This window comes from Chrysochloris asiatica, unplaced genomic scaffold, assembly GCF_000296735.1.
Source record: "Chrysochloris asiatica unplaced genomic scaffold, ChrAsi1.0 scaffold00034, whole genome shotgun sequence".
Taxonomy (NCBI): Eukaryota; Metazoa; Chordata; class Mammalia; order Afrosoricida; family Chrysochloridae; genus Chrysochloris; species Chrysochloris asiatica.
The window spans coordinates 11,508,085-11,523,276 of NW_006408552.1; the positions used below are offsets into that span (position 1 = coordinate 11,508,085).

The 15,192-nt window shown below is 43.4% G+C and overlaps 1 protein-coding gene across 1 annotated transcript in view; it reads right to left on the bottom strand.

The window, feature by feature from the left end:
• CRCP (CGRP receptor component) overlaps nucleotides 1-3,866 on the bottom strand; it is a 49,997-nt gene extending 46,131 nt beyond the window's left edge. The window contains exon 1 of the mRNA XM_006859848.1: nucleotides 3,754-3,866. Within this exon, the coding sequence (XP_006859910.1) occupies nucleotides 3,754-3,866 (113 nt within the window). The remainder of the gene's footprint in view (nucleotides 1-3,753) is intronic.
• Between the last annotated feature and the right edge of the window lie 11,326 nt (nucleotides 3,867-15,192).

The following is a 15,192-nucleotide window of genomic DNA, read 5'->3' on the forward strand; positions in this document are numbered from 1 at the left end:
CTGTGGGTTCCCTTTTTACTCTTCTGGTGAAGTCTTTTGATGCACTAAGTTTTTAATTTTTAGTATGTCCCAATCATCTATTTTGTCTATTTTTGTTTGTGTAGTTTTCAAAATGTTTGGTAGTTTGTGTATTCCCTGAATTAGAGCCCTCATATTTGTCCCTATTTTTTCTTTGATGGCCTTCATAATTCTGGGATTCACATTTAGGTCTTTAATCCATGTTGAGTTGATTTTTGTACGAAGTATAAGGTAAAGGTCTTGTTTCAGTCTTTTGAATATCGCTTTCCAGTTCTGCCAGCATCATCTGTTGAAAAGACTATCCCCTCCCTATGCCATATATTTAGGTACTTTGTCGAAAATCAGTTGGCTGTATGTGGATGGGTTAATTTCTAGATTCTCAATTCTGTTCCATTGATCAATGTATCTTTCATTGTACCAGTACCAAGCTGTTTTAACCACTGTAGCCGTGTAATAAATTTTGAAGTCGGGGAGTGAGAGGTTTCCAACCTTATTCTTCTTCTTAAGCAGTGCTCTGCTTATCCTGGATCTCCTTCCTTTCCATATAAAGTTTGTGATTGTTTTTTCTATCTCTTTGAAGAATGTTTTTGGAATCTGGATTGGGATTGCATTGTATGTGTAAATTGCTTTGGGCAGTATTGACATTTTCATGACGTTAAGCCTTCCTATCCAGGAGCTTGGTAGATTCTTCCATTTTTGTAGGTCTCTTTTGGTTTCTTGTAGTAGTGTTTTGTAGTTTTCTTTGTATAGGTCCTTTGTTTCTCTGGTTACATTAATCCCTAAATATTTCATCCTATGGGTGGCTAATGCAAATGGTATTGCTTTCCTAATATCCTTTTCAGCACTGTCATTGTTACTATAGAGGAATCCAACTGATTTTTGTATGTTGATCTTATATCCTGCCATTTTGCTGGAACTTCCAATGAGATCTAGTAGCTTTTTTACTGAGTCTTTGGGGTTTTCTATGTACAGGATCATATCACCTGCAAATAGAGAGAGTTTTACTTCCTCTTTGCCAATTTGGATGTGTTTAATTTCCCTGTCTTGCTGTCAAGATAATACCCACTTGACCTGACTTCAATGGCTGGATGATCAGAGTTTAACTAGAAGAAAGAAGAAGGAAAAAATGGGTAATCTGATATAATCTGATGAACTTGACCTACACCTATGGATGCAGCAGCTCAAAAGAGGGAACAAATCTTTACAGTGAGGATCATTCCCAACCCCTCCATACACAGGATAGACGGGGATGGGCAACTTGGACACTGGCTACCCAAAATGGGGGGTGGGGAGGCTACAAAGGCAAGAAGTGACTGGCTTACAGGCTTTCAAGAGGGAGCCTAGATCCAGAGGGCGTGGAGGAAGGTAGAATCTCCGCTGAGTAGTATCCAATCTGTCTGGGAGACTATGATGAAAGGAGACCACTCATGTGGTCCAATAGTGAATAATTAATATCAGGACTGACTGTGAGGGTTGGAAATGTAAAGGTAGATGTTTTGTAGCAAAAGGAAGTGGTTGCCTTTGCAGGCCAGGAGCAGAGACCCCTGGTACCATCAAGGGAGAAGAGTGGTGTGCAGGACCCTACCCAGAGAAACAGTAACGCCAGAGATGGAGGCAGAGACAGTGACATGAAGAGATGGAGTAGCTGGGAACTCTAGACCCAGAGAGGGAGAGGGACTGTGTGCTGATGACCCAGGGGCAGGCCTGCAGGGTGTAACCTTTGGTTGGTTGATGATGCATGGAGGAGACTGTAACCATAGCAATATAACAATATATGATAGGATAAATGTAAAGCTAATGTTCTCCCATGTAAACTATCACATAATTCATAATAAAAGAGTTAAAAAAAATAACAATAATACCAAAAAAAATGGAAGGAATACACAAAGTCACTGTACCAAAAGAAATTGTTGATGTTCAACCATTCCAAGAGGTAGCATATGATCAAGAGCCAACGATCTTGAAGGAAGACATCCAAAGTACAAGGAAGTCACAGGGAAAGAACAAGGCACCAGGAGTAGGTGGAATGCAAATTGAAATCTTTCAACAAACTGATGGGACACTGGAGGCACTCACTCATCTATGCCAAGAAATTTGGAGGACAACTACCTGGCCAGTTGACTGGAAAAAAAATCCGTATTTGTGCCCATTCCAAAGAGACCCAGTGGAATGTAGAAATCATTGGATAGCATCACTAATATCCCACGCGAGTAAAATTTTACTAAAGGTAACCCAAAAAACAGCTGCAACTATACACTGACAAGAGAACTTCCAGAGGTTCAAGCCAGATTCAGAAGAGGCTGTGGAATGAAGGATTATCATTGCTGATGTCAAAGGGATCATGGCTGAAAGCAGAGAATACCAGAAAGATGTTTACCTGTGTTTTATTGATTAGTCTGGGTATTCCAGAACACGTGTGCTCATGTGGAACCTGTACATAGACCAAGAGGCAGTTGGTCGAACAGAACAAGGGAAAACAGAATGGTTTAATATTAGGAAATGTGTATGACAGGGTTGTATTCTTTTACCATACTTATTCAATCTGTATGCTGAGCAAATAATCCAAGAAGTTGGATTATATGAAGAAAAACATGGATTTAGGAGAAAGACTCATTAACAACTTGCGATACGCAGATGATACAACCTTGCTTGCTGAAAGTGACAAGGACTTAAAATACTTTCTGATGATAATCAAAGAACACAACCTTTGGTATGGGTTGCACCTCAATGTAAAGAAAACAAAAATCCTCACCACTGGACCAGTAAACGTCCATATAAACGGAGAAAAGAGTGAAGTTGTCAATGACTTCACTTTGCTCGGATCAACCATCAATGTTCATGTAAGCAGCAGGCAAGAAATCAAATGATGTACTGCGTTAAGCAAATCTGCTTAAGACCTATTTAAAGTGTTCAAGAGCAAAGATGTCAGTTTGAGAACTAATCACACCTGACCCAAGTCATGGTATTTTCAGCAACCTCATAGGCATGCGAAAGCTGGACAGTGAATAAGGAAGACAGTGTAAGAATTGATGCATTTGAGTTATAGTATTGGAGGAAATTTTTTAAAGTACCCTGGACTGGCAAAACAACAAAAGATCTATGTTGAAAGAAGTACAACCAGAGTGCTCCTTGGAAGCCAAGATGGTCAAAACTCGTCTCTCATACTTTGGAAAGTCACTGGAGAAGGGTATCATGTTTGTTAACGTGGAGAGTCTAAGAAAAAGAGGAAGGCCCCCAGCAAGATGGATTGGCACAGTGGCAGCATCAATTGGCTCCGGCATAGCAACACTTGTGAGGTTGGCACAGGACCGGGCAGTCCAGGTGTTGTATCCACCCCCATATAGATTGTCATCTACAGCTTGGCTAAAAATTGGGACACGCAGGTGACTTCCTTTCTAGATCTGAAGGGTAATCGAGGGCCATAGAAAAAATTTGCCATTTGCAGGCAGTACGATATGCGAACAAGGAAAAGCCAGGGTCAGTTCAATTGCTAGAAGGGCATTTATTCCCTCCTGTAAGCACACTCTCACACATGCGCCGTTTCTCCTGCCCTCCCTAACAGTTCCCGGGCATCTCCCCCGGGTTAGGCAGGGGCAGGAGCCTCCTGTCCCTAGGCACAGCTCTATCCCAGCACTTCTCTGTCCCCTCCAAGTACTTCCAGGGCTTTATTCCTCTCTAAGCTCCCGTTTCCACGGCGACCCACGAAACGCTTGTAAAAGACTCGGGGCAGCTGACCAGGCGTCCGAGGCTCGAAGGTTCAGACAGGCAGTGCGGGAATCACTTTCTTCGCCAGCCACCCGGGTCCCAAGGGCCCTCCCGGACTGGCCGTCCTTCCCCACCCCCCGCATCCCCCGCTCCACAATCCCGCACGAGGGGCCGCCCCATCACCACCTCTCGACTCCCAGCTTCGGCCCCAGAGCCTGACGCGTCATGGATGACTTACACTTCCATGTCGTCGTCGTCGTTGCCTCCGGCTGCCAGAAAACGAAAAGTATCTCCCCGAACACCGTCCCCTCTCCCGCCGACTCACCGAGCCGTTTATCAAGAAAATAGTCGCCGGTTCCGCGTCGCGGTGCACGCCGGGATCGCCGCGCTGCACGCCGGGAACCTGGCGGGCCCGCTGGGTCTCCGCGCAGGTGGGCCACCCAAACTGTTTACGTGGTCTAGATTTTATCAGAGCCCCAGTATAAACTGGTGTGGCGCTGTGTGTTAATGGGCTGGACAGCAAAGTCGGTTTGAACCCAAAGGCGGTCCAAGCTCACCAGCCGCTCCTCAGAAACTCTATACAGGATCGATGTGGGTGGAAACCGATTCGAGGGCATTTTACAACAACAATATAAACTAAAAACGCAATCAAGCTCTTTTTTTTTTTTTTTTCCTTTTTGTTGTGACTTGAGTGAAAGTTTACAGACAAGATCATCAGTTTTACATACAACAAATCATAACCTTTGTTTCATCTCAATGATTGCAATCGCCTCCCTGTAACATTGATCCCACTTCCTTTGTGTGGTTCCTATTTTCATTCCATCCCCCTTCCCATCCCTTGTCAACTTTATCCTTTTGGTTTTGAATGATTGCCATGGTGAACCTACCTTGCTAGTGTTGTTACCCTCCACACCTCATATACCTATCTACTGCATCATGGAATATTGGGGCTAATGAGGGTGAGTTCCTTTCCAGACCTGAAGGGTGATGGAGGGCCACAGTCTCAGGTTTTTCCAGTTTCTTTCTGACCAATAAGCCTGTTCTGTTTTTTGGGTGGGTGGGTGGGTGGGTGGGTGGGTGGGGTGTGGGTGTGTGTGTGTGTGTTACGAATCGGGCTGCGAACCTTAAGGTCAGCGGTTCGAGTTTCTTTCTGACCAGTAAGCCTGTTCTGTTTTTTGGGTGGGTGGGGTGTGTGTGTGTGTGTGTGTGTGTGTGTGTGTGTATGTGTGTGTGTGTTACGAATCGGGCTGCGAACCTTAAGGTCAGCGGTTCGAAACTACCAGCTGCTCCGCGGGAGAAAGATGAGGCTTTCTACTCCTGTAAAGATTTACACCCTCGGAAACCCTGTACAGGGTCGCTATGGGTCAGAACCGACTCGATGGCACTTAACAACATATATATATAATTTTGAGTTTTGTTCCACATTTCTTCCCAAAGAGACCTTCTAATCCTTTCAGAGCAGTTGGTAATGGAAGTCAGGCACCGTCTAGTTCTTCAGAGTGGTGGAGACTGATGTTCATCGGCTTTTGTTGTTGTTGTTCATAGGCTTTTGTGGCTTTAAAATCCCACTCTTCAGAGAGTGGAGATGGGGAGGGGGCTTTGGGGGCTGGAAATGTTCCATTTCTTCATCTACTTAAAAGTTAAAAAACAAAACACAGCTTTAGTCCCCCTACCCCTTCCTATTCTCCCTTGAGAGTTAACTGGCAAAGGAAAACGATGAAGAGTCTTAAAGACAGGCACAGGCTCTGACCTTGGAATCTATCTGGGAATTTGTCCAAAGGGAATTATGAGATGCTTGAAAAAAGTTACATGTCATTGTAATGATGTTTTTGTTAGGAAATGGCCTAAATGCCCAGCGATGGAGAATTGATTCAATTATCTTATAACCATAAATCATGTAAAACATCTGGTATGCTAGGAAAATAGTTAAAATAAGATTTTTAAAAAATACAAAACAATGTGTGATCCTAATTCTCTGCAGAAAAACAACCAACCGACCAACCACTTGTCGTCAAGTTGATTCTGACTCACGGTGACCCTGTGTGTCAGAGTACTTCTGTTCTCAATAGGTTTTCTGTTTTCGTTTTTATTTTTTTAATTTATTCTGAATTGAGTGGAGGTTTATAGAGAAGATCAGTTTCACATTCAACAAATCATGTACTTTGCTTCATTACAATGATTGCAATCCCCTTCATGTACCAACAGTTAACAGTATTTACCTCTGTTCCCTTTAACTCTTGTATTCCTCCGTCTCCTGCTACCTTCATCTTTCCTCTGCTAATCTTCCTATTGTGTATGGCCTGCCCTGTCACCCATGTTTATGTGTCTATCCTATAGTCTGTAAATAATTTTCCTTTCCCCTCCCCCTCAACCATCATAGATTGTTTCTTTTATCAAGAAAACCTTTTAACTTTTTACAACATTAGTCTCATACAATATTTGTCACTTTGTGATTGACTAATTTTGGGAGAAAGATGAGGCTTTCTACTCCCGTAAAGATTTACACCCTCGGAAACCCTGTACAGGGTCGCTATGAGTCGGTTCCGACTCCACGGCACATAACAACAACAACAACAATTTCACTCAGCATAATCTCCTCCAGGTTCATCCTCATCAGGAGTTGTTCCGTAGATTCATTGTTATTCTTCAACTTTGCATAGTATTCCATTGTATGTATGGACCAAAGTTTGTTTAAACATTCTTCTGTTGCCTTCAGTGTAATTATCAGTGGTATGAATTGATTGTTGTGATTTTGCTGTGAGTGTGGTTTTTTGTGATGCTGCTGGTTTCTCTGTTCCACATAATTTTCTATGCTGAGTTCATTTTATTTGCAGATTTTCTTTACATTTTCATTTCTGTTGTGTTCATGTTTATTAAATCCTTCTGATTTTCTTCTTTATTTATTTTGATGTGCAAGTGTATTCATTTTCTTTGAGGTTACCCTGTAGCTTGTTAATATTTTTCCCGATTTAAAATAATAGCTTGTATATTGAAATCTACTTGACTGCCTTCCCTTTTGGAAGTTCTGTATCTTTTAGCTTTGTAGTTGACGTCATTATACCGTTGATATCTCCGTCAACATTTTAGTCTTATAGGTTTGTTTTACTTGTAATACTTCTATTTCTAGCTTAAAAACCTCTGGTAGCATAGTGGTTACAAATTAGGCTTCCAACCTCAAGATCAGCTGTTTGACACTACCAGTCGTTCTGCAGGAGAAAGATGAGGCTTTCTGCTCCCGTAAAGATTTACAGCTTCGGAAACCTTGTACAGGGTCGCTATGAGTCGGAACCGACTCCACAGCACACCACCACCACCAGCACCACCATATCTGGATTGGGGAGCATGGTGGCTCCCTTTGATAAACACTGCACTATGAACCACAAGTCAGCGGTTTGAGCCCACCAGCTGCTCCATGAAAGATGAGACCTTCTGCTCTCACAAAGATTTAAAGCCTCAGAAGCGATAATCAGAACCTATGCAGGGTCCGTGTAAGTCAGAACCAGAACCAACTCCACAGTGTTTAACAACAACAACATATTTGAATTGAGTTCTAGATCGTGTTATCATGTATGGTACTCTCAGGCTGTTGTCTACTATTGTTGTTTCTCAGTCCAAAGAACACCCTCTAGCATTTTTTGTAAAATCGGTCTGGTCCTTACAAATTCCTTTAATTTCTGTTTATCAGGAATTGTCCTAATTTCACCATTGTATTTGAGAGACACTTTGCTGAGTATGTGATTCATGGTTGGCAGGTTTTTTTTTCTTTCAGAGTTTTGTACATGTCATCCCACGGCCTTCCTGCCTGCATGCTTTCTGCTGAGAAATCAGAGCTTCGTCTTACTGGTTCTCCTTTGATAGCACTTAACTACAACAGCAGTAGTCATACAGGAGAATCGTAGTATTTGGAATAAAAAGGAATGAAGTACTTACGGATCCATGCTACCATGTGAATGACCCACCAGAACATTATGCTAAAGTGAAAGAAGCCAGACACAAAAGGTCATTCATGATATGATTCCATTTCTATAAACTGTCTAGAGTAGTCAAATCTATCGAAACAAAAAGTAAATTGGGGGTTGCTTATGACTGGAGATGAGGTGGGGAATTGGGCAGTGATAACTAATGGGCATAGGTTGCTGGGTTTTTTTTATGGATGATAAAAATGTTCCAATGATGATGCATGGAGGGGATTGTAACCATGGCAATGAAACGATATACGATAGGATGAATATAAAACTAATGTTTTTCCATGTAAACGATCACATTATTCACAATAAAACATTTTTTAAAAAATGTTCCAAAATTACATGAGTCAATTCTGACTCAGTGTGTCTATAGGACTGAGTAGAATTGCTCCATAGGGTTTCTGAGTCTGTAAATCTTTACAGGAGCAGACAGCCTCATCTTCCTCCAGTGGAGTAACTGGTGGATTCGAACTATAAACCTTTCAGTAAGCAGCCTAATGCTTCACCCACTATGCCACAAGGGTTTCCCTCTGGTTACATTGTGTTCTTCTAGTTGTATGCCATCGAGTCCGTTCTGACTCATAGTAACCCTGTATGTAATTTCTGAGAGTGGCTGGTGGGTTCAAACTTCTGACAACATGTTGGCAGCCCAACCCATACCCTGCTATGCCATCAGGGCTCCACCGAGGGTTACATAGCTCTGTGAATGAAAGTGGTAATTTCTGCATTTTGAACAGGTGGATTGTATGGTGTATGAATTATATCTCAACAAAGCTGTTAAAGGGAGTGCGGTGGCTCAGTAGGATCAACACTAGACTACGATCAACAGGGTCCCACTCCCTCTCCTGTAAAGATTTACAGCCTCGGAAACCCTGTACAGGGTTACTATGAGTTGGGACTGACTTCATAGTACTTAACAACAAGAAAAGCTATTTAAAAAGTTGTTAATAGTGTTTGCCTCTACAGTGGTTATCTCTGGGAGGGGCGGGGAGTTGAATGGAAAGGCAGTGAGGGGGACTTTTCACACTTAACTTTAACTTACATACTTTGCATTTATATTTTTGTCAATTAAAAGGCTCACTTTTTAAATGACAAATATATAATTTTTTTTAATTTTACTGTAAAAATTAACAAAGAAGCAAAGTGCCATCTCAGGCCCTCCTGACCTGAGGTGCGGAAAGTCCCCTGCACCTTCCACAAGGAGAGTGAACACTATAAAGCCGTGAAAGGTGCTGCTCATTGCGTCCTGTACCCAGCAAATACATACCGGGGCCCAGTCAGCACCGATAATATAAATGTGAGGAGCCTTGTTATTGTTGTTGTTAAGTGCTGTCAAATTGGTTCTGACTCACAGCGACCCGATGCACAACAGGAGGAAACATTGCCCCATCCCGTGCCAACTTCACAATTGTTATATCTGAGTACGTTATTGCTGCTATTCAGAATCTGTTCATCTTCCAGCACAGTATCTGGCAATGTTCCTCGGCTATTCCTGAGGTTTCCATGGCTAACTTTCAGGAGTGGTCTGCCTCTCCTTCTCCCTAGTCTGCCTTAGTCTGGAAGCTTCGCTGAAACCTGTCCACCATGGGTGACCTTATTTAAAATACCGGTAGCATAGCTTCCAGCAGCACTCAAGTCACCAAGCTAGGACAAACTGACAGATAAGTATAGGGGAGGTTCCTATGTGGTATAAATGGCTTATGTTCAGCTGCTAATCTAAAGCTTGCCCATTTGAATCTACCCGGCGATTCCTCAGAAGGAAAGGACTGACTATCTGCTTCTGTTAGCACTAAAAATCCGTTGCTGTTGAGTTGATTTTGACTCATAGCCAGAGCTTCCAACCTGTTTGAACGGTTTGGTCATAGGTGATGAAGTGAAACCACATGGACCAAAATGGGAAAAAAGCAGTGATGCCTACCCTAGGATGGTAACCAGGAAGGGGAAAATGACTGGTTGAAGTCCTGGAAAGGGAGCCCTTTCAGGTGCCTGATGTGTAGGATCACCTTATTTCCAGGATTCTGGAGAGAGAGAGACGTATGTATGCAAAGCAGTGTGGTCGGCCGCCATCTTTGAGCCGTGCACCCATTTCTGACTCTGCCGATCAAGAGTTTTGCTTACTATGCAATGCACACTCTGCCCTTGTTTTCTAAGATAGAGTGATCAAGTTTCCAGCAGGGCACCAACCTGTCATTTCCCCCATTCAGGTTATCATTCCAGACACATTTCCAACTCCCCATCCATCCCAGCTTCCTTACATCAGCCAAGAGGGAACCAGGAAGACCCTGTTCAAAATTCTGTTCATAGCAAGTGACCCTATAGGAAGAGTAGAACTACCTCATAGGATTTCCAAGGCTGAAATCTTTAGGAAAGCAGATTGCCACATCTTTCTCCCATGGAGCAGCTAGTGGATTTGAACCACTGACCTTCCCTTTAGCCATCAAGCACATATCCACGGTGTCACCTGGTTCCTTTAGTTCACAATGATGTTGTTACATTCTATTGAGTCAGTTCCAACTCATAGCGACCCTATATAGGGTTTCCGAGGTTTGAACCACTGAACTTAAAGTTAGCAGCTCAGTACCTATCCTACAGCGCCACACCAGGACCCCTTACTTAACACTGTTACTGTTGTTTGGTGCTGTTGAGTTGTTTTCAACTCATAGGGACCAGGACCCCTTAGTTAACTTTGTTTAGTGATGTCGAGTCAGTTTCGACTCATAGTGACCCTGCGTAGGGTTTCTGAATACTTAAATGCAGCCTAGAAGACCCTATAGAGAAGTTCTACTCTATAACACGTGGGGTACCCCTGAGTTGGAATAGAACCCACAGAAGCTAACAGCAACCGCAACACACATATGAATAATACACTCTCCTGCCTTTGCCCCAGTGGCAGCCGGGGTGAGGAACCAGATCTGGGCATAAAGACTGCAATGCACTGTCTTAGGCGTGATGGAGCAGAGAGGGGATGACTAATAAGACAGATGGCGTCCCAAAGCCAGGGGCCTTTGAGCTGGAACTTAAGGCTGAGGGTCAGCCTGCAAGCTAAGGCTTCTTAAGGACAACAGATTGATGACCGTGAGAGGTGCTCCACACGAAAAGGTGAAGATATAAAAGTTTTCTTCTACCTGGCTCGCTCTCTGTTTCAGGATAACCGGGTCTTTGGTGTCACAAGTCCCCAGGTAGGAAGTCCTGGTACCTTCAAAAGCACAATGCTGGAGAGACCGCATAGATAGATACACAGAGAGATACTTGAGGAGCCCCAACTGTACCAGCCCCAGCCCTTTGAGTCTTTTAACCCAGGCACCACACACCTGACTGAGGAAGTGTTTGAGATAACCCCAGTCCAACCATATGAGAAATCCTAAGCAGGAGACTCCTAGCTGAGCCCAGAATGGTCAGAAGTAATAAACATTATGACAATTATTGTTTTGCCGTTCGGAATGTTTTGTAACATAAGTGAAACACATAGAAAGCACTTTGCTCATAAAAAACACTGACTAATGAGTAGTCCTAATCAAGATTATTTCGAACCAATTTATTATTTCAAATCAACTTCATTCTGACACCACTAGCCTCCATTTACTAATAATTGCTGTTGTTGTGTGCCATCGAGTCAGTTCTGACTCATAGTGACCTTGTATGTAGTTTCTGAGAGTGGCTGGTGGGTTTGAACTGCCCACCTTGCAATTACCAGTCCAATGCTTATCCTACAGAGCCACATCATGGCTCATTATTCATAACTGTTGTTAAGTGCTGTTGAATTGGTTCCGACTCATAGCAACCCTGTAATGGGTTTCTGGGGAGCGACTGGTGGGTTAGAACTGAAGACCTTGTGGTTAGCAGTCCAGGGCTTATCTTACAGCACCACACCATGGCTCATTATTCATAATTGTTGTTAAGTGCCTTTGAATCAGTTCCGACTAATAGCGACCCTGTATAGGGTTTTCGAAGAGCAACTGGTGGATTTGAACCACCAACCTTACGGTTAGCAGTCCAGTGCTGATTGTACACCACCACCTCAGGACTCCATATTGTTGTTTTGTTGTTGTTAAGTGCCGTCGAGTCGGTTCCGACCCATAGCGACCCTGTACAGGGTTTCCGAGGGTGTAAATCCTTACGGGAGTAGAAAGCCTCATCTTTCTCCCGCGGAGCAGCTGGTAGTTTCGAACCGCTGACCTTAAGGTTCGCAGCCCGATTCGTAACCACTACGCTACCAGAGCTCCTTCCAGGACTCCATATAGCAGTTACTCCATATAGTAGTTACTATTTAGAACCACCACCTGTCTGTCAGTGTGTCATATGTTGGTGGCTTATGGGTCTCTTTAAGGCTGAAAGCTATGTCACTGGTATTTCAAATATACCAGCAGGCTCTCCCATGGTGGACAAGTTTTAGCAGAGCTTCTAGACTATGACAGACTAGGAAGAAAGGCCTGGAGATATACTTCTGAAAACTTGGCAAAGAAAACCTTGTCGATCACAATAAAATATTGTCTGATATAGACAGGTCATTAGACGAATAGTTAGAAAAGGACATCATGTTTGGTGACATGACAATAGAAAAAGAGGGAAACCCTCGATGAGCTAGACTTCAATGCAGTCATCCCAGCAACGGACTGAAATATACGTACATTCGTGAAGATGGCAAGGACTTCTTTCTGTTTTATATAAGGTGGCCTGGGATCAGCGCTCCCACAATGTCTTCGTCTGGGTGAGTTCTCTAAGGAAGCAAAAACAGTGAAACTTACATATAATATATATAAAGAGAAATTTATGTCAAGTAAATGGTTCACAATTGTAAGAGAGTACAAGTCCATGTCAGATGAATTCACAAGACCAGGGCACTTGATATCCCCTGCCAGGCGGCTGCTGTATGTTCAAAACCATTGCTGTTGTTAGGTGCTGGCGAGTCGGCTCTGATTCGTAGCAACCCCATGAACAACAAACAGAACAAAACACGATCCAGGCCTGCTTCAAACTCACAATTGTTATGTTTGAGACCATTGTTGCAAGCACTGTGTTAATCCTGCTCACTGAGAATCTTCCCCTTTGTGCTGATGCTCTACATTATCAAGGATGATGTCCTTTTCCAGGGACCAGAAAGTATATGAGATGAAGTCTTGCCATCCTGGCTTCTAAGGAGCATTCTGGCTGCGCTTCTTCCAAGACAGATTTGTTTGTTCTTCTGGTATATTCAATATGCTTGGCCAACACCGTAATTCAAATGCGTCCATTCTTCTCTGGTCTTTGTATGTTGTTGTTAAGTGCTGTGGAGTCAGTTCTGACTCATAGCGCCCCTGCACAGGGTTTCCATGGCTGTAAATCTTTACAGGAGCAGAACGCCTCATCTTTCTCCCGCGGAACTGCTGGTAGTTTCGAATTGCTGACCATGAGGTTCGCAGCCCGATTCGTAACCACTATGCTACCAGAGCTCCTTTCTTAATTCACCAGATGGCAAGTATGGCAAACCATGTTCAGGTCTTTGAGACTTCTGAACAGACTTTTGTTTTCACCACAAGGACTGAAGAGGCAGTTGACTATCACGTGAGTCTTAGTAATGATGCTACTAGCCTACAAGTTCCTAAAGTTGACCCCTTGGGTAATTAATTTTGAACAAATCAAGCTCTTGGAATGCTCCCCAGATAGCTGGTATTGGTGCTCTGCATAGAGCATGAATTCTCTAACCAGACTGCCTGGGTTCAATTCCTAGCTCAGCCACTTCTTAAATGGTGTCTTTGGACAAATGATTTCATCTCTCCACACTCAACGACTCATCAGTAAAATGGGAATACATGCATACTTCCTTTTATTCTATTTTGTATTTTTGTGCCTCACGGAGATTGTGTTTTTTGGAAATGAAAGGTTTGTGGCAAGTCTATGAGCCCATTTTTCCAACAGTGTGTGTTCACTGTATGTCTCTGTGTCCCACGTGGGACACTCTCACATTATTCCCAACTTTTTCATTGTGCTATTGCACACTTACCAGGCTACAGTATAGTGTAAACATCACTTTTATATGCACTTGCTGTAGTAGTTATTAAGTGCTGTTGAGTCATAGTGACCCTGTATAGGGTTTCCAAGGAACAAGGCTGGTGTGTTTGAACCGCCGACCTTTCCTTTCCAACAGACCTTGCGGTCCAGTGCTTATCCTTCTGTGCCACACCTGCCATTTCCTTGATTGTGATCTTCACTTTATTGCTGTGTTCTGGAAACCAAAATATCTCTGAGGTCTGCCTGCAATTACAGAGTTGACTCAAGGGCCTGATTGCAAAGATTTAAGGAAATAATGAATAGAAGGTATTTAGTTTAGCACCTGGAATCCTAGTGTGGCGCTATAAAATAAGCACAGAACTGCTAATCACAAGGTTGGCAGTTCAAAGTCACCAGCCGCTCCTTGGACATTCTATACAGGATCGCTGTGAGTCAAAACTGACTCAACACCACTGAACATCAGAAGCTTAGTGCCTGGGACACTATTGCTGCTGTTAGCTGCCATCAAGCTGACCCTGACGCAGGTGCGATCCATGAGGTGTTCCATTGGTTAATTTTTAGGAGATTTTCAGGCCTTTCTTTCTAGTCTTCAAGGTGAAATCTGCTCAACATCATGACAACATGCAAGCCTCCAACATCAGGTGGGTGGTAGGGTGCTTCAGTAAGTTCCCAGGCTAGGACAGATCAGGAGGAAAGACCTGGTAACCCATATGCTTCAAAAAAATTAGTCAATGAAAACTCACAGTCTGATTCACACCTGATTGGGGAGATGGTGCAGGATTGGGGTCTGGGGAGCCTTTCATTCCACTGTACAGGGGGTGGCCATGAGCCCACCAGTTCCACGGCAATTAACAGCAACAACCATGTGAAGCAGCAGCCACACACAGTGAAGGAGGGGCACAGGAAGACCATTTCAGAAGGCTTGAAATAGCCTGGTGTATTGTGGGCACTTGGAGTAATTCCACGCTTATATTATTGTTGCTGTTAAGTGCCTTCCAGTCAGTTCCGACTCATAGCGATCCTAGATAGGATTTCCGAGGTTTTAAATCTTTGCAGAAGCAGAAAGTCTCATCTTTCTCCTGTGGAATGATTGACAGCCTCAAGTCACAGGTGAAGGCTAAAATCCAGAATCCCCCAGTCCTTGGTCTCCTCTTCCCTCTTGGACATGTTGTCAACTTTTTCTTCCTAAAAAAATCAATTTAACTTTCTGTTGGTTCCCTGCGACCAACAAGACCAAGAAAAACTCTCTCCCTTGGCATTCTGAGCCAATCTTATCCCATCTACTCTCCAGCCCATCTCTCATCTCTCCTCCACACCTGGAATCTCCTGATTCTTTGCCATCACCGATTGCTTTCTGGTCTCTTAGCAGGCCACTCATTCAGGATGCTGCCTCAGCAGGAAACATCCTTCTCCCTTTCTTTACTGAGCAAATGTTCTTCATTTTCCAAAATGCAGCTCAGAGGACATCTTACTAGAAGCTCCTCTAGGACACAGGTTTGCTGCTATACCCTTAGCA